The sequence below is a fragment of the Homalodisca vitripennis genome, chromosome 4 (assembly GCF_021130785.1).
Source record: "Homalodisca vitripennis isolate AUS2020 chromosome 4, UT_GWSS_2.1, whole genome shotgun sequence".
NCBI classification, from domain to species: Eukaryota; Metazoa; Arthropoda; class Insecta; order Hemiptera; family Cicadellidae; genus Homalodisca; species Homalodisca vitripennis.
The window spans coordinates 155,644,744-155,672,633 of record NC_060210.1 but is presented as its reverse complement, the minus strand read 5'-3'; the positions used below and the strand labels follow the sequence as shown (position 1 = coordinate 155,672,633).

At 33.7% G+C, this 27,890-nt stretch overlaps 1 protein-coding gene across 1 annotated transcript; it reads left to right on the top strand.

Annotated features, from left to right (window-relative positions):
• Nucleotides 1–799: 799 nt before the first annotated feature.
• LOC124361239 (conserved oligomeric Golgi complex subunit 2-like) lies at nt 800–26,656 on the top strand. The gene is given in 10 exon segments (XM_046815283.1): nt 800–1,059; nt 11,190–11,333; nt 11,335–11,418; nt 15,277–15,306; nt 15,308–15,530; nt 18,664–18,907; nt 25,037–25,339; nt 25,579–25,699; nt 26,430–26,533; nt 26,535–26,656. Coding segments are annotated over 10 exon segments (1,377 nt in total). The 5' UTR covers nt 800–984; the 3' UTR covers nt 26,584–26,656.
• The last annotated feature ends 1,234 nt before the right edge of the window (nt 26,657–27,890 follow it).

Genomic DNA, 27,890 nt, shown 5'->3' with positions numbered 1-27,890 from the left:
CATCCGAATATATTACAAACTCCCCAACATAAACCATAAATTATTAAAAATATTTTAACACAAATAACTGCCCAAATTTGGATAAAGAAGTAACATTACTTATATTATTTTATTAAAAAAAGCTAAAGGGAAAGGAATTTACAACAACAATAACGCAACATTTGAATTAATTCTTTGCGGTAATAATCTTATTATGTATCCCTGTATTTCATTTTGACCTACTCTAGACACCTTATGTAAAATAAAAACATATTATGTATTTGTTACTTTATACGCTATTTTATATGTGTATATTATATTTGATTGTACAAAGTTACGTGGCGCAGCCGTCCGTTGGACCTCGAAACTGAAATAATCCCTAGGACCTCAGCACACCTTATTGTACGGAGGATTAATCTCTTTTGTAACTAATGCAATCAAACTTTATTTGCTACTTTAGGTTTATTAGAATTATATTGTTAACCATTTTTTATATATAAATTTATTTTCTTACTTATACATTAAATCGCAATCATTTTCACTCTTTAGTCAAAAGAATTGAGGCACTAGAGTCTTTGCATTAAAACGGCTATGGTTAAATGTTTCTTTTCATACTCTATGGGCTAGGTAACTGCAACATGCATTTACGCAAACAAAAAAAAAGGAATTATCAACACCAGCCTAGGAAAAAAAACTACGAGTCAAGTCAAGTTAGATTGTCAACTTAAATCTAACCTTTGGTCGTAAAAATTGTTTAGTTTTTTTTACCTTTTAATAAATTGAAATAAATATTATGTTTACAAGTAATCGCTAATAATAATAATGGGAGTGTATTTCCAAATTGTCTAATTCTAAACAAGTTAAAATAATTGTTAACGCTCATGATAAATTTATCTGACGTGTCGTATTCGTTTAGTGTTCAGAAAAGGCGTAATTTGTAGTGTATTTTAATGAAATTTGTGTCGGTCTCTGAGTTTTTGACATAACATACAATTGTTTAATACAATGTCAAATCTGCTGGACAATCTTATATCATCTCCTCCAAGTGATTTGTGTTTCAACTGCAATGAATTCACAAAGGTAGGCCTGAGTTATGGTTCAGTATTTCCTTGACTTTATAAATTTAGTGTCAATGCTAACTTACATGGTACATTAACAATAAATATATACTATAAATGGTATAATTTTAATTTTGTGTTGTCAAGGTGACAAGAATGCTGAGGAATATATTTGCGGGACTACAATTCAATTCTGGCCACAAAAACAATTGAGTCTATATAAATTTATGAAGCTATTGGAACTTAAACACAAAATAAAATAAATTTTATGTTTAATAATTAGTTAATTCTGTGTTGTTATAGTTTTGAAAATGGTTACTCAAGACCAATGTAACTTAAGTCACTTTTTGTAAACAAAATTGAGACTGAGACTTCTAATAGGCCAATTTATACAACTTTCAATACTGATATAGAGATATAGCGTAGGGTATGATAAGCGGACCCGGTTTTTTTATATCAAAGAATGTAATCATCGATATCTAATATTCGCATCTCAAATTCTAGACTATCAATTGATATAAAAGTATCTATATTCCTCAATAACAATAACACGTTTTAAATTTAAATATGAATTTAATATTTACAGTGATCAAACAAATTATTATAACCAAAATTAGGAAAACTGAAGACGACCATATTTGCTCCTCTCACAGTTTACAGTTGTTTCTTTCCTACAAATTTTAAATAATAGATTTTTTCAGTAGAAGTCCAACATGTTGAAGCCACGAAAAACATGTATGTCAAAGCAATATTGTGTAGTTTTCTAAAATTGACTGCCATTTTTTAATAATCAAATGTTACTTATGTAAAATTAAAATGTTACCTTATGTTACCTGGCTTCTTCGCCTCAACTTTCAATCCCAGGGATGACACAACTTTAGACTTTCATTTTGCTAGCAACTTCAATATAAATCGCTTCCATGTAAGTGAGGAAAGAGTACGGAAGGAGCTGGAGTCACTTGATGTCAACAAAGGTAGGGGAGACCGGGGCACTATTGGACGTAATTTCATGTTTCACTTTATGCATTTTTCTAATTATGAAAACTGTTAGTTAAAAAATTTTAGTTTTTTGCCTTGTGTTTAGTTGGTCTTCTAGAACCCCACAACAAATTTTCTAGATAATTTGAAGCACCCTTTTATGTGGATTATTTTTTTTTTTATAAACCTCTACATTTTGTCCAAATTTGCCCCGTCGGGGCAGTTTTGGACAAAATGATTTTTTATTGGGGCACAATTGGACAGTGCTAAAAAATTGGTTTAATTGGACATAAAAATAACTCATTTATAGGTTTCAAACATCATCTATATTTAAGTAAACATATATACAAACTTTATAACTGAAAAAAACAGAAGACACACGTAAAAAAACTATTTGAAATTAAAAGTAGTCAAATTTTCCTTGAAAACAAAGCAGTTTTGCTGCTCTGGATGTCCCACCAATTATATCTGGTTGTCGCAGCTTGAACTCGATGTCTTTGGTTTCGACAAAGCTGACTTCAACATTTTCTGGGAAGTAAAACTTGTAAGAGTTTTGGTTCTTTTTGAGAAATTTCACACTGAAAACCATCAGTCACATGCTCCTCTATTTGGCCAATAAAGTGGTAGATGGCCTTCTTAGAAGCAAACTTTGTCAGTATGAAGTCATTTGTGGCATAGTTTTTATCAGGAAGGTAATCAAACAGTTCTTCTTCATCCTCAGAAAAGTCTTCAGGACTAAGGCCTCCATCGTCTAGTTTTATTTGTATCTCTCCATCTTCGTTGCTAGATGAGTCATCTTGATACAGCTTTCTACAGGCCCCCTCAGTTTTTTTTCTTCTTACTTTCCTTTTTTACTGCCCTCTCTTGTTTTCTTTTTTCCACCAACATTTTCTTATGTTCTTTTTCTTTTAACTCTGCTACAAGAGCATCTTTCTCTGGAGTATCAGTCAGAATTCGCGAACGACCTTTTTTTCGGCCTCGCCTTTCCTTTCCCTTAGGAACGTATTTGGGGTAAGGCATGACATCCTCTGGAGTAAGCGTCAATGTAGTAGGTCTTTTAACATTTACTGGTTGTGGCGTTGATGGGCCAGGTACATTCGGGTCAATAGTTGGCTTGTTTGATGATTGTGAGCCTTGTGGGTCGTCAGAGCTTTGGCTATTTTCCATCAACGGAAAGTCACATGACGTACCAGGCACTGGATTATGGTTGTTGGTTTCTTCTACTTGCGATGACATAACACGGTCAGTCACACTGGCACCCTTGAAATCATTGTCAGTGAACACACTGCGGCTGAGTGGATAGATTCCAGCTTTACGAAATCCACTTTTGATGTTAGATGCAGTGAAAGATTCAACAAATGGTTTAGCAGTAAGCTGAGCAATTTCTCGAATTGTAATCGTATGACCATGATGTTGAGATAGCCAGAGATTGAATTCAGAACGTAAGCGCCTTTTAAACGGACTAAAAACTGCTACATCCAGCGGCTGACTTTTGTGCGTTGTGTGTGGATGGCTAGTGATGCCATGATCTCTGCTGTACATCACCACATCCAAGCCAATGTGGGACTCATGATTATCCAGGGTTAAAACCACGGGGTTTTCTTTAGAACATTTTGTGGCCTTTTGGATATGTTTAAGCGTCTCTAAAAAGAGAGCTGATGTCATCCAACCAGAATCAGAATAAAGAGCTTTGCTTCCTTCAGGTGCCCCAATCATGTAGGCAAAGTTTGGGCGTTTTCTGGGGAAAATGTAAATTGGTGGCAAGTAAGTCCCATCGGCGCATATGACGGCACAGAAAGTTATTTGCTTCCCCCCTCTCTCCTGATACGACTTGGCCCACCTGTTTTGTTCCCCTTGCTGCAATCACTTTTGGCGCCTCCAGCACAGTACTTATTCCACTCTTGTCTAAATTTAAAATTCTTGACGGAGGAACTTCTACTTTTGCGAACAAAGCTTCTAGGTTGTCAAAATACGTTCCCACGTTGTGTTTATTAAAGCTAGTGTTCCTGGACAGACTAGTCTTTTCTGCTTGGCGAAGTGAAAGTCCTTGATGTCTCTTCATAAAATGGTTTAGCCATTCTTCTCCTGATAAGCCTGTAGTACGCCATTTAGCAGGTATGCGTTGATCGAGATTCAAAGCCAAGGCATATTTGAAGGCTAATTCCCTGGCCATCATGTAAGTTAGGCCATAGTTCATTCTGGACCTTTCAATGCAATAGTCTGCAATTTTTTGTTCTTGTTCAGGTGTAAATACTTGTCTTTGAGAGTATTTAGTGTTATAAACAGGGGCCATATCTTCTATAGTAACCTCTTTTACTGGCTGGTGCTCATCTTCAACCTCTTGAAATAAAGTTACATTTTCATTGCCCACAGGCTCATTGACATGATCCTCATTGTTAAGCTCATCAACTCCATTACCATTGTTAGGCTCATTAGCTATAAGACTATTCTCATTGTTGACTTCCTTTTGCTTTACTTTGTTGAGTCTGAAATGTAGGGTCGACTTTTTAAGCCCATGGGCTTCGGCAGCTTCTCTAATGGATCGGTAGTTACCATTTCTATAGTCATTTAATGCCGCTACTATAGATTCTTCAGAAATATTAGCCCTGTCTGTTTTCTTTATATACTTCCTAACCATCTTTAACCTGGAAAAACAAAAAAACAGTATGTAGCAATGACAAAACATAAAATAATGTTTTGTCCAATTGTGCCCCATACTTTTGTCCAAAACTGCCCCGAGGTAGGTTTAAGATATAAAAATTGAAGATTACAGAAAGGAAGTGACATAACCTCAAAATGAATGAATTCATTGCATAGTCAGTTAAACTAACAATTTCAAAATAATAGACACAATTGTTTCAGGATAATACTTACTGTGGAAAGAGATAAGTTTGTGAATATGCAAAATCACTTCATTTTGGGTAAAAAACATAAAAATATGAACTCAATTTCTAAGAAGATGTGCCACAATAACCAAACTTTCCACAGTGAAATGTGACCGTCTCAGGCATACCAAAATGGGAAATTGAAGGGAGACAAAAATTTCCCTCTAGCTATAAAAGGCATTGTCCAATAGTGCCCCAGTCCAATAGTGCCCCGGTCTCCCCTAATGGTCCTGATCTCATCCCACCTATAGTTCTCAAGAAATGTAGCGTTCAGCTTTCAAAGCCTCTCACCAATTTACTTAACAGACTATTTATGGACGGCATCTTTCCCACAGCACTCAAGTCCAGTTATGTTGTGCCGATTCCTAAAACACCAAATGCTACTGATGTCACCAGCTTCAGGCCAGTCGTCATCCAGCCTGCTTTGGCTAAGGTTGTGGAAGGTTTAGTGCTGGAATTGATATCTAATGACATAAAGAGTATCATTGTCCCCCAACAACATGGGTTTTGCAAGGGTCGTTCCACCCAGACCAACCTTGTCATCTACACAGACTATATTCTTTCTGCGTTTAATCGAAGACATCAAGTGGACAGCATTTATTTAGACCTTTCCAAGGCATTTGACAAGATTAGTCACTCACTTCTGATTTCCAAGCTCGAAGGATATGGTTTCTGCGGACTCTCTCTAGAATGGTTCAAGACTATTTAAGTGGACGCTCGCTGAGGGTCAAACTTGGAAACCATTTGTTTGAAGAATTTCCTCCCACCTCAGGTGTCCCACAGGGGTCCAAGCTTGGCCCTATTCTTTTCAACTTGTTTGTCAACGACATCATCAGCCACCTATCATCGGAATATCTCCTCTTCGCAGATGACCTCAAGATATTCAAAGAAATTTACTCTCGTGATGACTGTCAATCTTCAACGTGATCTGAACCTAATTGCTGAGTGGTGCGATGATAATAAGATGGTCATTAACTCAACCAAATGTCTTACAATCACCTTCTGTCGTCTGAAGAATCCTGTTGCTTTCAATTACACTGTATCCGGCGACATCAAGCGAGTGACCTCGATGAACGACCTTGGAGTAAGTTTGACTACAAATTTGTCACCCGATGCACACATTGATGCGGTATCCTTGAAGGCAAATAAAATGCTAGGATTCATTTTTCGAATGTCTAGAGGGACGTTCGGTGCGAGACACTACTGCTCTTGTATAAGGCTTTAGTTCGGCCTAATCTGGAATATTGTACTCTTGTTTGGTCCCCTCATTACGCATCTCATATTCACAAACTACAGAGTATTCAAAACAAATTTTGCAGACTTCAAGGAGTCCGGAGAGGTGCAGCCTATCGGGAGGTCTCTGTCCCCGCACTTGAGCAGGAATTTCTTCTGCCTACGCTGGAGTGCAGAAGGAGAATGTTTGATATTATTTTCCTGCACAAGCTTATCAACGGGGCGATCGATTCACCAGAGCTTCTGAGTAGGATATCCCTCTTAGTGCCTGCTGGAACCAAATCCAGGAATATGTTTTCAACCTGCCACCACTCAAACAATTACAGCTATCACGGTCCTATTGCTCGACTTCATAGGCGTGGAAACAGCATTCCTTCCGATGGTGATATGTTTTATGACAGCATCCACACCTTAACACGTTCAATGCGGTTGCGGTAGATCTACTGCACGGCTGCCTCGCGCCAGGCGCGCATGACGTAGATCTACTGCACAGCGCCATTGTTTAGAAACCCAGTCAGTGTGCTCTCAGCACTCGTCGTGTATGGTTGTCCGTTTTGCAGCAGCGAACGTGTTAAAAAGAGACTGCAACAGTAATGAGTGATAGAGTTTTTTTCCCCTTAATATCAGTTGGAGATGATGTTTGTGATTTTTCACTATTGTAACATTATTTCACAAATCTTAATACTTATTTATTATTCCACTGCATAATCATTACTTTCTGTAATTTAATTAGTTGTTATTTATTTTGTTGATGTTATATTTAAGTTGCATGAAAATGTTGTGAAATTATTGTATATTGGCGGATGCCGTTGAAATAATAAATAAATAAATGTGTATTATTTGAAAGTGTTTACAGCTGTTGATGTACATTTTTTAAGTGAATTGTTCAAAATAATTAATCAGCAAGGATTGATTATATCGATGGTTGTGATTAAGTAATATTGTTTGCCAATTTTGATATAAAAAGCCGCTTATCGTACCCTACCCAAGATATAATCCCATTCTAAATTTCATTGCATTAGGTCAACTCGTTCAACAGTTATTACGCTTAAAAACAGATAGAAATTAAATTTTTGTGATCTGCAACTGGCAGATGCTTCACTAAACACTGCCAATAACACATAAATACACATTTGGACAGAGTACGATAGGCGGACCTGGTATATATATCGCTTAGTTTCATCATTGTAACTGAAGTTACGGAATAGCCTAATATAAATATAATTATTTGTCTAAAAAACTAAATAAATGGTATAAGTATGACATTTAAAGGGTTAATTTCATATATACTATAGCAAAAAATTATAAATAATAAAGGAAACATATCAAACTAACAATTACGATATGTAATAGGAATAATCTTATTTAAATAATAAAGAAATCAACTAAAATAAACCATGAAAGACAGATATTTTCTTTCAGTGCTATTTTGTTTAGTTTTTTAATGTTAACTAACATTTCTATTTTAAAAGATCACTTATCTAATATGTTTTACATTCTTAAGATGTGTTTATTATGGTGTACACACATGAATTAAGATAACTATTAAATTAATTAATCAATGTTGGTTGATTGTAACAGTGGCTACGTAATAAATTATACAATACCATTTATTAAAGTAGACCCACTATAAAACTAGATCCACTTTTTGTACTCTACCCACACATTTTGTTAAAAATTTGTACTACCATAAAATCAGTTTGTTATACCTATAAATACATACTATACCGTAGAAAATCAGGTAATATTAAGTTTGTTTATGGGTTGGAAGTCACTGCTGAGCAAAATGTATGGCTTCATTATAATAAGCAGCCACCATCACAATCGAATTATCAATATAGGCTACATGATTATCTAAACTACTACCAAAACCAAAATGTCAAACCAAATTACTTTATAAGTAGGCCTATTTCAAATGACAGTATAGTTCAGCTGTTTTAATATCTAAAAAAGTAATAATTTAATTATGAATAAAAAACTATCTAGGCGATGTTTATTTATAAAATGTAACAAACAAAACCATGTAACATTTTGTCACGTTTTACTCTCTTGAAAGGTAACTTGTCTGACAACACACGTACATTGCTGTTGTACCTACTTGTGGCCATTATTAACTCAAATAACATGTACACGAAACGATTTTACTTCGATTGAATTAATTGGGAACAAAATTTTTACTCAATATATTAAAAAAGCTGGCAATAATTAATTGTTATTAACTATAATTAGAATGTTTTTATATTCGAGAGTTTAGTATTTTCTAATCGATAATTTGGTTCTCTGATTTTATTGTGATGGTGCCCGCTTACTATACTCCAGCCAAATGTATGCTTTTGTAATTAGCTGTTTTACACAACTCTCATAAGATTAACATATGAGCTTTGGAAGCCAATGAGGCAGAGCCCTATAGTCAAATGTATGTGAAACCCACAAAAGGGCATATCTAGAATATAAGATTTTTTTAGTTAATACCAAATGTGTATATAAGATAATACTTATAGATTACCTGAAATTGGTATTTGAACATCAAGGAATTCTTTTAAACCTTCCCACATGTATTATGGGAAATCCTGCAGAGTAAAAATTACTCTACACACATATGACAGTAAATGTTGCAATCAAAGTTTATGTCCCTCATCATGTAGGTCTACTATAGTCTGTAAAATTAGTGATAAAATGCGTTAACTGAACACTAGACAACTGCGCTCTGCCGCCTGTTATCACGTCAAAACTGGTTGTCGTAGTAATCTTAACGCCATTTAGTTTTTGTATGCATGTGTGTTTGAAATTTGTTTTCCATGTAGAGAGGATAACGAAGCAATTCTTGGGATCTGCAAGCTTTGATTCCGATCTAGAATTCCGTGTTATATGATTGCTTACAGTTATAGGATGACTTTAAATGGGACTTCAGTTGTGTTGCTTTAAAATTATGATTGTTTTTTCTGTTTTCAATGGAGTGGAAAGTTTTGTGTTAGTATTGTTTTATTTCATTTATAGCCAACATTTTTATTTGTACAAAATATGACAGTGAAAAAAGCAGTTTTATTTTTTTTACTTCATATACTAACTTCAGAAATCTTAATTCAAATAAAAAATTAAGAAAATTAACATTAATTTTGTTTTAACTAATTGCACACTTGGAAGAAACAAAGAAATGTATAAGCTATCTACATTAGGAATCACCAGAAAGTGCAGTTGATGGAGGAGCCTATTTGACACGTGACCTTGGAGCAGCTAATGAGCGACGTTGTCAAACTTCTTCTTCGCTAAAACCACAGCACTTCTTGTCGGGTGGCAGTTGATGTGTTTTGTGGTAATGTTGTGCGGGCCTGTCCATTTTATTATGTATTACCGCCAACTGCACTCTTTTGTGGCTCTTACTTTAGTGTTCCAAAGGTTAATAATATAGATGTGGTGATAAACCTATCCAAGTCATGGTCAACAACAGAACACATTGTATGTAAAAGAAAACTCAAGCATATACCTGAGAGAGTCCAGGGTGACTAGAGCATGTTCCAACCAAGTTACTGCACTAAATAAGATGTCTGCACACACTAAAGACAACTCTGACTGCACACACTAAAGACAACTCTGACTGCACACACTAAAGACAACTCTGACTGCACACACTAAAGACAACTCTGACTGCACACACTAAAGACAACTCTGACTGCACACACTAAAGACAACTCTGACTGCACACACTAAAGACAACTCTGACTGCACACACTAAAGACAACTCTGACTGCACACACTAAAGACAACTCTGACTGCACACACTAAAGACAACTCTGACTGCACACACTAAAGACAACTCTGACTGCACACACTAAAGACATCTCTGACTGCACACACGAAAGACAACTCTGACTGCACACACTAAAGACAACTCTGACTGCACACACTAAAGACAACTCTGACTGCACACACTAAAGACAACTCTGACTGCACACACTAAAGACAACTCTGACTGCACACACTAAAGACAACTCTGACTGCACACACTAAAGACAACTCTGACTGCACACACTAAAGACAACTCTGACTGCACACACTAAAGACAACTCTGACTGCACACACTAAAGACAACTCTGACTGCACACACTAAAGACAACTCTGACTGCACACACTAAAGACAACTCTGACTGCACACACTAAAGACAACTCTGACTGCACACACTAAAGACATCTCTGACTGCACACACGAAAGACAACTCTGACTGCACACACTAAAGACAACTCTGACTGCACACACTAAAGACAACTCTGACTGCACACACTAAAGACAACTCTGACTGCACACACTAAAGACATCTCTGACTGCACACACGAAAGACAACTCTGACTGCACACACTAAAGACAACTCTGACTGCACACACTAAAGACAACTCTGACTGCACACACTAAAGACATCTCTGACTGCACACACGAAAGACAACTCTGACTGCACACACTAAAGACAACTCTGACTGCACACACTAAAGACAACTCTGACTGCACACACTAAAGACAACTCTGACTGCACACACTAAAGAACAACTCTGACTGCACCACACTAAAGACAACTCTGACTGCACACACTAAAGACAACTCTGACTGCACACACTAAAGACAACTCTGACTGCACACACTAAAGACAACTCTGAAAGACAGAAAAATCCAATATGAACTCTGCCTTAGTAGAATGACTCATCATTTTAAATAAAAAGGGACGAATAATGGTTTGGTTAGGGGAAGATAAAATTTTTGTAAGATTAACAAAATGTTAAAAAATCTTTTATCCTCTGACAATATGGTTGATATGTTAGGTAGATTTAGGAAATTTAAATCTTGAGATCTTAAGTAGAACATCTACAGCATAACATTTGGTTAAATAAATACTGGGATCTCGCCATTACAAATTAATATCCTTGGTTGTTGTAAATATGATAAATAACTAGCTAAGTTAAAAATCTGCCAATTAGATTTGTTTTATTCAGATTGTAAAAGTCTTTAAAAGTATGATTAACTGTTAATAAACGTATTATATATAACAGCTGATACTTTATGTTTCAGGATTCATTTTCTGTGGATCAGTTCTTACAAGAACACCGCAATATGGCCAATTTGGAGACAATGCGTGATGATTTGGGAGTTTACCTGAAGACCCTCCGCTCAGCTATGATAGAATTGATAAATAAAGACTATGCTGACTTTGTAAAACTTATCCAGCAATCTTATTGGCCTAGATAAAGCTATCACTAGTATACAACTGCCACTTGGTCAACTGAAAGAAGAGTTACTTGTAAGTTGATGATGATTGTGACACTTTTGCTTCATATAATCCTCAGAGTGTTGGTGCTGATATTGCAAGGACACTTAATTGTTACAAACAAATAACCTTAAGACGGTACAAAAAACTGTTCATCAACTTTTAACAAGCATTTTGCAAATTCCTCTCCTCTAAATTTGACAAGTGTTTGATCTGAATTCTGTTTTGTTCATTGGCCACATCTGATTGTTTGCATGAAGTTAAAGATTTACAGCACACTCTGTATGTGAGACAACAGGTAGTTTCTGTCAAAGAACCTGAGAGCAGAACTAACTTTCCAGTAATGATTTAACAACTTTCTCAAATCAGGATTCATTGTCAAATCTCAAACCAATCCATCAATTATATTGCTGAAAATAGTATCATGACAACCTCTGAATTATGTTCATGCAACAAGTTATGTGTAACACAAGAGTTACACTACAGAAACAGAGCCTCCTTGAATAGTACTTGGCAATTTGAATTGATTATGAAAAGCGTGTCCTTTGATTGAACTCACCTTAATTCCTGTATATGGTTTGGAAGAGCAACTAAATTTATGCTCTCAAGTTTGACCAAAAATGTCATCCGAATTAACGTTTTTACTACACCTGCAGAAGCATCTTAATAGAATAAATTACCTTCACTATAAACATTTTCAACACATGGTTTTTGTTGATTTTGCTAATGCAGAACAAAAACCAACAGATCATTGGTTTTTGTTCTGCATTAGCTTTTGCATAAAATTTATAAAGCTGTACTTTTTAAAATCGAGCATGTTGTTATCTCAGTGGAGGTGGTAGACCTACAATCACTTCAGCTTTTACTGTATTTTTAGATTAATATTATATCAATTTCTATGATGATACTGTACAGTAGTACATCTTATGTTAGTGAAATCTTCTGTCGTAATTTAATTGCTGCGCTTGAAGGTAATTCATGGAGTCACAGATGTGTGCTCAAACACATGCACTAAAATTTTTATTTTTGTTATTTTCAATTCGATTAAAAAAGAGTTATATTGTTTGATAATAATTTGTTATATATTTGTTTGCACAGTATACATAAATTTTGTGTTAATTTTATTGGGCGATTTTTATTTTAAATGTATAATCAATCAAAAGCTTTTTTAAATCTTTTTTATGAAAAAGGTTAGGTTAATTTCCTTTGAAGCCTTATTAAGCTTATTTTGCAAAGACCTCACATCTACATTGGAAATTAAACAAAAAAAATCAACTAAGGAAAAGAATGGGAACAGAATAAGATAATCAGTAATGATAAAAAGTGAATCAGTAGGGCAGGATTTGAATCTGCTTTTTCTTTAACTATATACTCATACTTTTAACAATGTGACTACTTTTCATCTTTAAAAAAAAAAAGCAGTCCGAAATATTGCAAAACTGCAATGGAGAGAGTCGTGCAGACCAGCTTTCAAAAACCTGAAACTGTTGACATTTCCTTGCCTCTGCATCTTGGAAACTTGCATGTTTTTTCAAGTCTAAATGCGAAACCATAATGACATCCACCCTTATGCAACGAGAGGCAGGGACGACTACCAATCTGTTAGACAGAACGGTAGTTCATGAAACAACTGCCTTCTCAGACAGGAGTTCAATTTTTCAACAAACTGCCAAGCTCAATTAAAAGTGCCCCAACGCTGAAAGCATTTAAGACTCATCTAAAAACAACACTGACCGTACACACATTTTACAGTTTTTTTTTTTAGGGAGAGGCAGGAAAATGCTTTTGTGCACACAGGTGGCAAGCCTGTAGTGTGGGACTCCTACTTACGTAGAATACCCACTAAAAACCTCCTGTACTGTTAGGATTCTAGCCTGGAAACCGCTTATCGCTTTAAAATTTGGGCTAGGCCTAATTTTGGCTTACGCCCAGAGAACTCGCACCTATCTAACACATTTTACAGTACAGACGAGTTCATGGCACATAATTGGGAGACCTAACAATTGGTTTATTGACTGGAGAAAGGGTGGAACAATTCAAATGACTGGGAGAGAGTTAATGTCAAAACTATATGTTTGAATGAAACTGATACAAGAATGAGTGGAAAGTTTTAGCTTATTTGTTTTCTGATTGTCACAACATGTACTATATTCTCGCAATAAAACATTTATTTATTTATTTATTTACTCTCCATGGTATACCTAATTTCAAGCTTAGGAAGTTTCTTGTGAAATGCACATAAGCCAAAATATACACTTCGCTCTTCCTTACTTCTTTAATGAAGAAGCTGTAACTTAATAAGGTTAAGAATTTAACAGTGAAATAGTTAACTTATAATATAAGATAATTTGATGTTTTCAGAAAATATATGGGTTCCCACATAACTCTAATTATTGAATTTGTGTTCAGGATTCAAATCAAAAACTTAATTTTTTTTTGTCTGGCCCAGCATTATTTAGGTGACTCTGATTGGACTCATACGACGAGTTCTTCTCCACGAAGAGGAGAAAATGACTCTAAAATCATTGTTTTGGTAATGTCTTATATCAATTGCTAGAACCTGGCTGTGTTCAGAGTCGTCACAAAAATTTTGAGATATGAGAATAGGTTTTCACATATATGATATTTCACATTTGTTCAATGTAATCTCAGTGCACTGTTAAAGTCGAATTTCACATTTGATGAAAGCATTCAACCACTAAATTTATGGATTTAATCAAAATATTCAATTCGAATGTAAATTTCAAGGGCAAATTGATGGCCGTGCAAGTGCTATTTTGGGTTCAATAATAACTAGTAGTCATTCATAGCAAGATCAGGCAATAAAGACATCATTTTTTTACTAAATACTATTACTATAAATACTATTCTTACAAATTTCTAAGATTTGTGCAACAGAGCGAGATGAGGTATTGCTGTGGCAGCATTAGAGTCTCTTGAAAAAACTTGTGGTAAATATTGTTGATTTTGTCAATTGGCTATGACATTCCTCTGCACTTTCAGCTTTAGAGCCTTCACCAGTCCATTGCTCCTAAAGAATATTACGTACATTATTTTATTTATAAATAGTTGTTTTTTACCATTGTTGGAGTGACTCATATTCAAACACTCATATATGGCTCCCACAAATTTAACTGTCATAAAATGATTAGAAGGTTTAAATCAAATGTCAAATTTTTAGAAATAATCTTACTAGATTATAAGGTTACTACCACCTTTATTAAGTATTTTGAGGGTTTTAAAAACGCTGATTCTTATACGCTGAACTTTTTGTTGATCTGCCAAACTATTAGCCCGATACATGTCTGACTGATAAAAAAGATGAAAACATGAAAGATTGTTGGCTCTGCTGCAGATCAAATCCCTTCGGAAGCTTCAATTATGTAGTGAACTTGCAGTTTCTCTCTTCTGACTAATGAAAAAAAAATCATGAGAGGTTGTTGGCACTGATGGAGATCCCTTTCGAAGTTGAATAATAGTAAAAGAGCAGTTTCTGTACTCAGTAAATAATCCACGTCTTAATATATAACACCACTGTTGAACAAAATATCAATCAAAATTTGGTTCATATACACCTCAAATCCCCAATAATTCTCAACAGATTTGAAGTTTTTGGGTTTTGGCTATTTTACTGAACATACTTTACATTTAAGTTACTAGGATTTTAAATTGCATTTTTAAATTTTATCAGGCTGTTTTAACAAATAGCACATTTTCTCCACTGCACCATAATTGGCTTATAAGCATTAATACAGCGACCATTTTGCTACTCATGCTATTTCTCATACTCTATCAAATTGAAGTTACTTTCCATACAATCCCCATACAACAAACATTAATGTCTAAATTAAAATATACATTCTTAATTGTTACATTTCCTATTGCTTTTAGGTGGTACAAAATAATATTGAAGATGCCTTAAAATGAAGTCTCTGCTCAGCTTTTAAGGCGAAAAAAGATCCAAGAAAAGAAACGTAGCCTTAAAAGTTTAAACAGGGTTCACTGTTCCTTGAAGAAACTAAATTGCTTGATAACTGAGATGAGCAGGGAAAAGGATTTCACTCTGAACTGTCTGCAGCTCGAGAGAGCAGCCATGGAATACAATCAGCTGCAGTTTCATGTGTCAAGATGTTCTACCTACCTATCAAAAAACTGATAACCAGGTAAGTACACTGTTTTAATGTTTACAGCTTTACCAACTATCACTTACTTTGCTGGTCATAATAATGTAGCTAACTAAAAGCTTGATAAATATTTTTTGTTAAGATTTTTGTTTTGGTAGATCCAATGTTGTATGGTAAAATAAGAACTGAACAAGAAAGTCTATAGGAGATAATATTTCACATCTTTAATTTCACTTTCATTAATATTTTATTTAGAATATTAGAACATTGAAGCACAGTTTTATTTTATGAATTCTACTTATAATAATATTATTAAAAATTATATAAACATTAGGGTTATCTTTTACTATAGACTATAGACTTTACTTTAGTACTTAACTTAGTACTTAACTTTTACTATAGACTTTAACACTTTGAAAATGGTGGATAGTGTACATTACTAGTGAATTGGCTCTAAAGAAAAGTTAAAATTCAAGTGGTTTAAATAATGTTAAATTGATAATGAATTGTCAGAGAGAAAAGTTTTACATACCAGAAACGAATTAGTGATGAAAGGATGTGTGAGTTTTAACTATTTAAATCAAGATCGTGATTTATTGGAAATTCCCACAAGATAAGACTGGCTGACAAGATAACCAGGAAGTTTGGAGCAAGGTCACAGCTGATAACATCAGAGCCTTAATGGATGAGTCATCCATTCACCTGATCTGGTCTGGTTTGCTTATCTTTCTGCACTCAATTAATGAACTAATACACCTGACTGGAAGAAAGAAATAAAATAAAATACTTTATTTTACTCTACTATTCTTTCCAAGTTGTTTTTAAATTGTAAATATTTATTTTATTATCTAGACTTCAGCTTACTGCTATTTTTTATATTGCATTGCTGTAATCCCTACTAACCTTTATTTGTATATAATTGACTGGATATTGTGTATTTGAGTTTTATTATTAATTATGAGCCAAATAAAAAACAAATTCAATCATGGTGACACACCGTTTTTTGCAAAAGTTAAAGGGTATCCACACTGGCCAGCGGCAATTATTGGTGTAGATTGTTCAAAAAATATAAAAAATACACTGTAAATTTCTATGGCACAAATGAAGTTGGTGTAGTTAAGGAAGTGGATATTTCTTCATTTCAAGAGAACAAATCACTTTATGGAAAACATAGGGCGAGAAATCTTAAATTCAATGAAGCAATGAAGGAGGCAGAAAAAAATATGAATATAAGTTTTAACGACACAACCAACAGTAATATATTAAAAAACAGAGGTTAATTAATTGACAGATAGTTCTAAAAGTCTACAGGAATTTACTCATACTACAAGCACTCCACTGAACACAAAGGTTTGTAGAGAAGTTTCTCAATCCTTGAGCATTAATGAGTCGATGGTTGCTGACAAAACAGCCCCTAATAAACTTGGATAAAAAAGATGTTTCTACAACACATGATACACAACAGCAGAACAAGTTACCTGAAAGAACTCAAATTAGTCTGGAAATATTGGGAAATGAGTGGCTAACTGATGAATCCATACAGTTTTATTACCAAGTATTAGCTGCAAAAGTAATTGACAACACAAAAATTCTACTAATGAACCCAATAATTTCTCAAGCGATTAAATGTTTATCAGATTTTGAACATGTGTTAGATAAGGTAGAGTTGCAGGGTAAAACTCATATAGTCATTCCAGTGAATGATTCTCCTGCGGTGGATAAGCCTGGAGGTTCCGGCTCACACTGGAGTCTTTTACTTTACGTGGCTGAAATGGAAGAATTTTTGTACTATGACTCATTGGGTCTTAAAAACTTTGATCACGCAGTAAAGATAAGCTCTGCTTTACAAACATTCCTAAACAAAAATGTTAAATGTAAAATCACTCCGGTAAAACGTTCCTCAGCAAAGTAATGGTTTTGACTGCGGGATCTACTTGCTCCTGTTTACCGAAATAATTGTACAAAAAATCAAAAAGGAAAAAGAATCCTTTGACTCTTTACAACTATCATTTACAGATATAAAAAAAAAACACTTTGGATCGGGAAAACGGGCACAATTGGCCCTGATGTACTTTAACCCTACTCTTGATGTGGATTCCTATACTGTTTCTCAAATGATGATAAAAATACCTCCATCACCTGATGATGACCATTATGTTAGGGAAGTTCAACTTAATGATGATAATGTATCTGTATGGAAGGTACAGCAACCAAATAGAAAAGCAAAGTCAACACCGGAAAGCATAAGGGAAAAAGAAGAAACTGTCACCACTTCAAACAGATTTCAAGTTTTGGAGGAAAACGAGGTACAGTGCAAAACAAAAGGAATCAAATATGATAATAAAATATCTAAAGCAGGAAACAAAGCTAATACGAAGAAGAAAGAAACAGAACCATGTTTAAGTAAAAAGGTTAAGCTTTCACTGTTCGCAGACAGTCAAGGAAGATATGTACAGAAGTTCATTGAAGAGAGTTGTAAAGTGGGGGAAATCGAAGCAGTTGGGTTTGTTTACCCTAATGCCCGCTTATTAAATGTAGTTGATTCAGCTAAGCAAGCATCTGATGAGGTTATCGTTATAATGGGAGGGACAAATGATTCGTTTTGCAGTGGCTTTAAATCTGTATTCACATTGCTGGAAAAAAATCTAGTAGTGCTGAGTGAAAATAAAACTGTACTCATTACTTCTGTTCCAAGGAGGTTTGGCGCCGATATCATGGACCCAGTGCATCTTGAAATCGATCAAGTTAACAGTTATATCGGAGAATTGACAAATAGGATTAAAAACATGCATTTTATTGATTTGGATGTTTACAAGTTTAAATATTTCCACTTTAGCAAACGTGGACTGCACTTAAAATCGAACAGGTAAAAAAAAACTAGGGTATTGTATAAGAGACACTTTGGCAAAAATATTTCCATTAAATGAAAATTCATTAATGAAGAAGGAGGCCAAATTCCCAGATTTGAAGACAAAAAACAAAACTGCACCAATACAAAGAACTGAAGCTCATATGGCAGAAGTTATAGAGCAATATCAACACGATAATAAGGGAATGTTTGCAAAACCAGCCAAAGTAAATGACGATCTTGAAGCGGATGACATTGATCCTGAACCATACCAATTAGACGCTCAAATGTCACACTTCCCTACAGCAACTGTGGAGGAGTCTCAGTCTCCGGCAGATATCCAGGAAACATCAAAGAAGTCAAGTCAGAGTGCGGCTGCTCCAGCTGCGGATCACTTAACTCCATCAGCCATGGCGGCGGCGAGAGCGGCTGGTCAACTCACAGCGCAGACATCAAGACAAAGTGGGCAAGTTACTGTGGCACCTGGTGACCTCTCATACAGTGAAGTGGTAAAGCAGAGTAATGGTGAGTGTGGTGGAGTCAGTGCTGGGTTGGAAACAATGATATCCAGCTTTGGTGCGGCCCGGTCATCCTTCTCAACTTTAAACTTAATTCTCCAAACCACTACACCAATAAAATAAAAACACAACATAATTTAGTCAAAATTTTCCACCAAAACATTCAACATCTCCCTTCTAGATTAAATTCATTACAGGCAATTTTAGACGAAAACAAATCCCCAAATAGTTGTATTGACAGAACATGACATGAAAGCAGAAGAAAATAAAACGGCTTAATATAGATTCTTATTTAACAAAATCTTGTTTCTCTAGAAAATTGAAAACTAAAGGTGGAGTTATTATTCTGGCAGAGAAGGGTTTTGAGTTGAGAGGGGTCACTGTGCCAGATGGATTATGTAATGTTTTACTTGAGGAGTTGCAATTTGAATTTTGTGCCTGTACTTGGAGTATAAATAAGGAAAAATATCTTATTATTGGTATTTACAGGTCACCTAAATCAGATGTAAATATTTTTTTTGATAGGTTAAGTATTTTAATTGTTTATTTTTGTAAAAAATATGATAAAATTATCGTAGCAGGTGATCTGAATATTGATGTTTTAGTGTTAGATAGCAAACATAGATTATTGAAACAGATGTTAAAAAGTCATAATATGAGGTACCTTGTCAACTTCCCAACAAGAGTTACAGAAAACTCAGAGACAGCAATAGATAACTTTTTGATTAAAAATATAAAATTATCTAACTTACATGTAGAAGGCCTAATTACTTTTTGTATCTGATCATGATGGTCAGCTACTAAATTTAAAGTGTAAACATGCAGTGAAAACTGTAAATTTGCCAATAAAAAAAGTAGTACGCAAAATTCTCACCTGAAAACATTAATCTTTTTTCACAATTACTTTCTAAAGAATCGTGGTCCGATGTCTACAACTCTAGAGTAGAAACAAAATATGACGGTTTTTTCAAAATTTTCCGTTTTCTATTTTGATCAGGCTTTTCCCAAAATATTAGTAACAAAAAGAAATAAAAAATGTACATGGATTCCTAAAGTTTTAAAAGATAAACAAAAACATATTATCCAATTATCAAAGGAATATCGAAATAAAAGAAGTAATAGTTTAAAAACATATTTAGATCAGGAAAAGACTATTTACAAAAAAGAATTAAATAAAGCTAAAAACAAATATTTCAACAACAAAAAATTGAAAACTCCGACAACATTCAAAAAACTGTCTGGAGTATAATTAACTCTGAAGTTTGGGGAAAATGAAGGGAAACCATTTAAAAATACAATTTTAAAACAATATTCAGAAATAGTTCATTTTAGTACAATTGTTACAGATTTGAATGTAAATAGTAATAATCAAAATGGGGAGATTGATGTGGAAACTGATTTTATTGATGCAGTGTTTGTAAAAACCAAAGTTTGAAACTGAAACCGATTAATGAAAAGGAGGTGGAAAAAAAATCATACAATCTTTAAAAAATAAACACTCCAGTGGGCATGATGAAATTCCTGTGACGGTAATAAAAGCTGTGAAAACCAGCATCAGTAAAATTTTGTGTCACCTAATAAATTCTTCATTTGTATCAGGCATTTTTCCAAAACAAATTAAAACAGGCAAAAATAATCCCTTTACATAAAAAAATGACCCTGAAAATATATCAAACTATCGCCCAGTATCTGTTCTCCCTTCAATTTCTAAAGTATATGAAAAATCAGTCCATTTACAATTAGCTGAATTTTTGGAAAAAATTTAATATTTTAGATGATAATCAGCAATGGATTCCGGAATGGAAGATCGTTTGTGAGCGATTAAGTTTGGGGTGTCCCCAAGGTTCAATCTTAGGGCCTCTGCTTTTTTTTGTGTTATCTTAGGGGTATAGAAGATACCTTAACCTATAGGCAAAATTCAAAACTATGTCTTTATGCTGATGATTCTAATTTGATCATGTCATCTAATTCTCCAGAAGAAACATAAATCTTAACATTTGTGGAATTGAATAATATTGGAAAACTATTTTCACAATCACAACTTGTTAAATTCACAGAAAACCAAATTTATAAATTTTAAAACAACACGGAACAAAATCACAACAGAAACCAATAATAACTTATAACTCATTTAACATTGAAAAGGAAAATCAAATTAACTTTTTAGGTTTAACAGTTGATGAGAATTTAAATTGGGATGAACATGTACAGAAAATTTTAATTAAAATTAATTCCGGAATCTTTGCATTATCAAAAATGTCCTTTTATTGTAATTTGGAAACCTTAAAAAGTATATATTTTGCCCATGTTCACTCCCACCTTTTATTCGGTATAGCGTTATATGGATCAACAAAAAAATTAAATATGGATAACATTTTGAAGCAACAAAAAAGGGCCATTAGAATTATGCTTAAGCTGAAACGTGATGATTCAGCCCAGAGAACATTTTAAAAAATTAAAAATTTTTACAGTTTTTGGTCAATATATATTTGAAACAATTCTTATTGCCAAAAAACAAGAACTAGAGGCAAAATCACTACCATTATCCCACTCTTATAATTTTAGAAGGAGAAATGAGATAGTTCAGCCTCACAGGTTAAAAATTTTTCGAGAAAAAAGCCCTCATATGCAGGTAACACATTTTTAAAATGTGTTCCTGAAAATATTAAAAAAGAGAATGATTGGTCAAAATTTAAGAAAATGCTCAAAGAATATATAATAAATTTAGCAGTTTATTCATTAGATGAGTTTTCCACCTCCCATAGTTAGCTGTAGTTACACAACATTTCTGTATGTAGTATGTATTTATTTGTTGTTTTAGGTTTATATTTTATTTTGACACTATTCACTGTACCACCAATGTACATGATTCACGAATAAAGACGTTTGACTATTGACTATTGACTATTGACTACCACCTACAGATACACAAATTATTGAACAATTACCAAATTGTTTTAAGTGTAGTTTTAAATTGTATTAATTTTTTAGTTTGTTCGATATGCCATTGTTGGCAGTTACAGCAACATGGATATTCATATTGTACTTAATAAGTGGTATTTTGTAATAATATAACTATACAAAAAAACTATAGAATAATTCAACAAAATAACATGTAATCCATCCATACTAATTTTATAGCAGGTCCAAAATGACAACAATAAGAGAGTAAGTAATTTCAGTTGTTAAATGTAATAGTTAGTGGTTTATTAACCAACAGTTAAACAAAATTAATAATGCGAATAATGTGTTTTAATTGAGGGATGAGGCTAAGTAAAATCTCTATTACTCAGTTATTTTTGTTTGTAGCAAAATAGAATTGATAGTAAACAGGATAGCCACCCAACCGGGAATAAGCCAGGAGTTTAATGGACCGAGAATAAGCCGGATACAATGTTCACCCTATAAACAGGCTTAGAGTTCAGTTTGGTGAATATTATCATCTGTTGGACAGTCTTCATATTGACTCCCGCAACAACCAACGATACATCCACGTCAAGTAGTTCTCACTAGTAAAATTGCTATCTTGCTCACATTACGCGACAGTAGTTGCACAAATTCTCTTTACTTAATGCAGCTTAATATCATCGCCAGTCTGTAGACAGCCATCTAGACAAATTTACCACACATTTTTCATCATCACTGCAGCATTAGCTGGATGAAGGCTGGTAGAAATTCCATCAGTTCTCTGATCAACTGAACTACAGCCTTTCTTGTATTTATTTACTTGTAGTTCTGTTGTCATGATGGAGTAATTTTATTCAAATTAAAGGGCAAGTACAATATATAATAATATTTAAGAGCCAGTAATTGGCAACATTAATAAATTATACTCGTATTCTAGTGGAATCTATTGAAAATTCTGTTCTGTACTGTTGTCTACTTATTCTACAGATCGTGAATTAACTGCACTTCAGTAATTTCTGTAGCAGATAAATTTCTGATGCATTCTTCATATATTGGCCGGCCAACATTTTTTGTGCTTTCTATATGAAAACATGTAGATAGATAACCAAATTAACAAATTACTATAGTTTAACAAATAATATTTAAATTATAATTAGTACTTTTTATTTTTATTTTGACACGTCGATAGTCTGCTGTGTCTATTCGTGGACAACTGATCGGCAGTAGTAAATTACCAATTGCTTAAAACGTATTTTTATAGTTCTTTGTTTATCAAAATTATTTATAGACATATAATAACAAAATAACGTGATTTAATATTTTAGTTGAAGTTTGTATTTTCTATGTCAACACCAGCGTGTCTGCTGGTTCTATGCATGGATGTTAGCTGCTCAGCGGTAAATAGACAATCGCTAATTTTTATTTGATCTATATATATATATAGTATTTAGTATAGTTGTACATAAATACAGGTAAATTCTCTATAAATAAATAAATAAATATATACATATATATATATATATATATACATTTTTATGTAAATGGAATATATTCTGAAAGAATAAATACACGAAAATGAATTGATGACAGTATTTAATGATGGTAATAGTTAGAATAAATCCACATGTGGAATTAATGAAACATTACAGAGGTAGATGACAGTATTTAATGATGGTAACAGTTAGAATAAATCCACATGTGGAATTAATGAAACATTAAAGAGGTAGATGACAGTATTTAATGATGGTAACAGTTAGAATAAATCCACATGTGGAATTAATGAAACATTACAGAGGCAGGGTTGTCTGCAAAGCCAGTATGCTGTCAATTACGCCTTGAAACAGGTGACAGAGGGAAGAGGTACTGGAAACACTGGATTTTGTTGCTAAAATTTGAAACTAAAAAACTGCTTAAAAATATTTTGTGTTATCTGGAAGAAAGTTTTTTCTTGACTTCCTTACAACAATGAGCCAAAATTCAAGAGTACTTTTTACATGTATTTGTTCTATTAAACAATCTACCAAGTGGAAATAATATTTGTCATGCTATTTTAAACGTCTTGTATGTCTGAAAGTTGATTTGTTTGTTTTTGGCTGAATTGACTTCTTAGTACATTTTTTTATATAATTTGGTAGTATTGTAGCCAACCAAAACACTATCATATTATCTCATCTCCTGTAATACATTTTTTTACTATTATGTTTTGTATGGTAGAAAAAATGCGAGAATTGTAAAAAAAAACTATGCATCAATTTAACAACAAAGAAAGAGAATTTAATTGTAATTGTTTTGGTCCAGAAAAGGTTAAAAATACATATAGAGTAATAATAAATATTTTTCTCAAACAATTCACATGTGTGCAGTTTTGTAGTACTATGAAAATAAGGGAATGCAGTTATATGAATTGTAGTGCCTTAAATGGTTTTCTAGTGTTAATTTACTATTTGAAATTGGCTATATATGTGCTTGAAATAATGATTCAAATCTATAAAATAAAATTTATATCTTTGAGCCAGTTTTTATAAATATTAAACACAAAATACCTTGGCTTACATAATAATACTCTACATTTGAAATCTTAAAAAGGGTACCTTGTTAGACCTGGTCCCATTCCAAATTTTTTAGACTACTATATAATACCAGGGTACCAATTGCTAAGGAGTTGTCAGTGTGCAAGAACAGACTGGGAGGGAATGTGATCTTGTACATAGGTCACATTTTCTATTGAATTATTAGTTTTGTCTGATAATAGAATTTACAAAATTAAATTTGTCTTATATATTAGTTTGTGTATGGACAGCAAAGATACAATCTGCTGAGCAAAAATGGGAGCACACCAGAACTGTGACATGATATATGTACTCCGTCCGATTGTAGCACAATAGAAGATCCTGTCATGTGTGAAGTACTTGGTGTTAATTCTCCATGATGACCATTTTATTGATAAAATTCACTGCCAGAATTACCTTAATAATGTTGTTTACCCTTCATGGTGCCTCCTCCTAAGAAATTAAAAATCACAAAATTACATAAAAATAGCTATTTGGTTCCTATTATGGAAATGAAAAGTTAAACTTTTATAGTTTATAGCACTAAAAAAAATGTTAAAACCGTCTCAGAGTATTTCCTCTATCATGGAATAAATTATAATTTTCAATCATATAAGATAGTCAACCTAGAAGATAAATTGTTTCACGTTTTGAATTATATAAATATTTGAAAGGGGTCACTTGAAATAGTTCTTTTTGTTGTAGAATTTTGGAAGAAATTGGCAGAAACCTTTACAAATTTCTGGATACACAGTTTGTTGAATGTCAAAATAAGGACAAAGAGGATCAGTTGTGTAGAATTCTCGGAATTTACTTGTCTTTGGGAATGAGCTCTCAGGCCGAGCGGTCTTATCGCAGAGAGAAAGTATCTCCAGCAATGAGGACACTGATACATGAAGAAGCACTGGCGAGTAATCCCAGAGGCCTTTCTGGACTGTATAACTCATTGATAGCATTCATTGACGATGAAATGAAAGTATTACGTATAGCTACACAACTTTCAGACAAGTAAGTTTTATGTGTGTATATATTGTGTATTTGTGTTTCAGAGTATTATTTATACTATACAAATTAATTAAAAAACAATAGATATACTTAAATTAAGAAAATAAGTTAGAAAGTAAAAACTATTTCTAATTGACAGCTTTTCTAGTAGATTTTATTCAAATAATTATATATTTTCATTCATGTAATATCTTAATGTTTGATTGTATCAACTAGTATTAATTGATAGTTGTATGTTGCAGGCGATGTAAAATCAATGGGTTTGACTTTGTGGTAAATAGCTACTGGCCAGAGGTGGAAGAACGTCTTGAATTAAATTTGACTTCCATCTATGCTCCTGGTAACCCCGATCATTTCTTCATGGTAAGATGATTCAGAACAGTAATATTTATCAAACAGTAACATAAAAATAACTTATGGTGTGAGCAGGAGTGGAGCTATGATTGCCATCTTGATGGGCTCAGTATTCTGTGACTCACTACACATACAGCTGTGTTAGCAGTGCAGCCCCTGAATTTTGGTTAAAAAAATCACTACAGGCCATTATGGTTTTTTATGAACAATATAAGAGAAAACTCCTTTTATTTCATTAGAAGACAGCAAAATTTGACTAAACTCAAACCGTGTATCAAATTTATACATATGGTCCTGGACATAAAGAATTGGTTGAGCATGGGGAACGCAATGTATTATTTAGGTAAAATAAAATAATTTGATAAATAAGGTTATAAATTATATAATTGAATAAGAAGATAATGTTAAAATAACATTCTATCACTATTTACTTCCAAAACTGACTCAGAATCACAACATAATAGCTGCCAGGAAGGCAAATATATTTATCTTAGTAAAAAGTAAAAATGTAAAATAAAGCTTTCATATTATAAAGCATTTATAAAAATTTTGTACCACAGTGATTGCAGAGTTTAACATCTATAACTCAAATATCTTATTTTTCCTTAGACTTTTTATCCACATGATGTTAGAGATTTACTTTTAATAATAAGAAACCCACCTGATACTGTTTTAACAACAAATTTGAATAAACTAAACCCGATGAAACAAGTTAAATATATAACTGTTGTTGTTCCAGTGCTACAGTGACACCTTACAATTTCTGAACAAACTAGAGAGTCGGTGCGATAAAAAACTACTGAGAGAACATCCCCAGTACCAAAGCTTTATGATGAGATGGAACTTTGCCAGTTTACTACCAAATAAGGTACTGTTTGGTTTTACTTTTATAGAATCATAATTTGTTTTTTACAATTGTCATTATTACAAAATCAATCATTTTTTTTATATTGATACTATGTAAAAATAGCTTATTATTATTAGTGCTTTTCTGGTTTTATTGCTATTCTATGAACAATTCCATGATTTAGTCTAAAAGTGCAGTGATCGCTAATGGCACACTAAAACGTGTCAGAAAATATATGTTAGAAAAAAGGAATGTCTCATATATGTTGGAATACAGATTCTCTGTTGGAAGATCTGTTCTGTAAACTAGGTAAAATATCACTAAAGTTGACTTTCTGTATTGCAAGATATGAAAACATCCTAAGATTTATGATTTACAGGATCCTTCCCCCGCCGGCCATGAAAATGGGAATAAACTTCAAATTTCCTCCACCAAAAAAACCTTTAAGCCGTGAATTTAATTTACAAACCGTAATAATCTCTACAACTTGCAATTAAATTAATCAACATGTGTCCTCACTGTGACTATGTCGTAAGGCACATGGTTCAAACATGAGGGAGAATTGTGGTGCGATTTAGTAGAGTACCTGATCAAACAGAACGGCTCATACGAGCAGACCGATTGTAGCATGCAGGCTTGACGATCGCAAACAACCGCCCACCATTACTAGATTACTAGATAGCACCCAATAGAGGTGTGTTAGCAACCATGGGGAGGTAGTAGTTTTTGGGGGAGCATTGGATGGTTTATACTGACTACCACTAATCGCAGTTGATTGCCGAACCTTATAGGCACAACAACATTTATTGAAATTTAGATTTCAGTGGATTCGGGGGATATGAGTCCCCGTGGATGTGTTTATACCTTAATAATATATAAATATTACTATGTAGTACACTATGGGGGGGGGGGGGTGGGGGGGGGGGGGGGTGGGGGGGGGGGGGGGTGGGGGGGGGGGGGGGTGGGGGGGGGGGGGGGTGGGGGGGGGGGGGGGTGGGGGATATTCAGGTACAAATGACTCACCTGTATAAGTTTGTATTTTTTGAAAAACGCAAAATGTAGGTAATATCGTATTTTGTTTAGTTTGATTTGCTTCCAATGTAGAAACTGGAAATGAAAAAAATAAATATTTCGTTTTATGTATTTATTTTTGTTACAACGCGACGCTAAAATATCTTGTGGAAAGGCTCATATTTGTATCAGTGTTATCTCTACTTTGTTTTATATTAGTCAATCGGCACTGTTTTAGTTACCTGGTGCCAAATTCATTACCAAACTCGATAGTTACACATTTATTTAGTTTTACGGTGCAATTTATATGTCATTTTAATTTATGCAACTTTTTAACAGTTA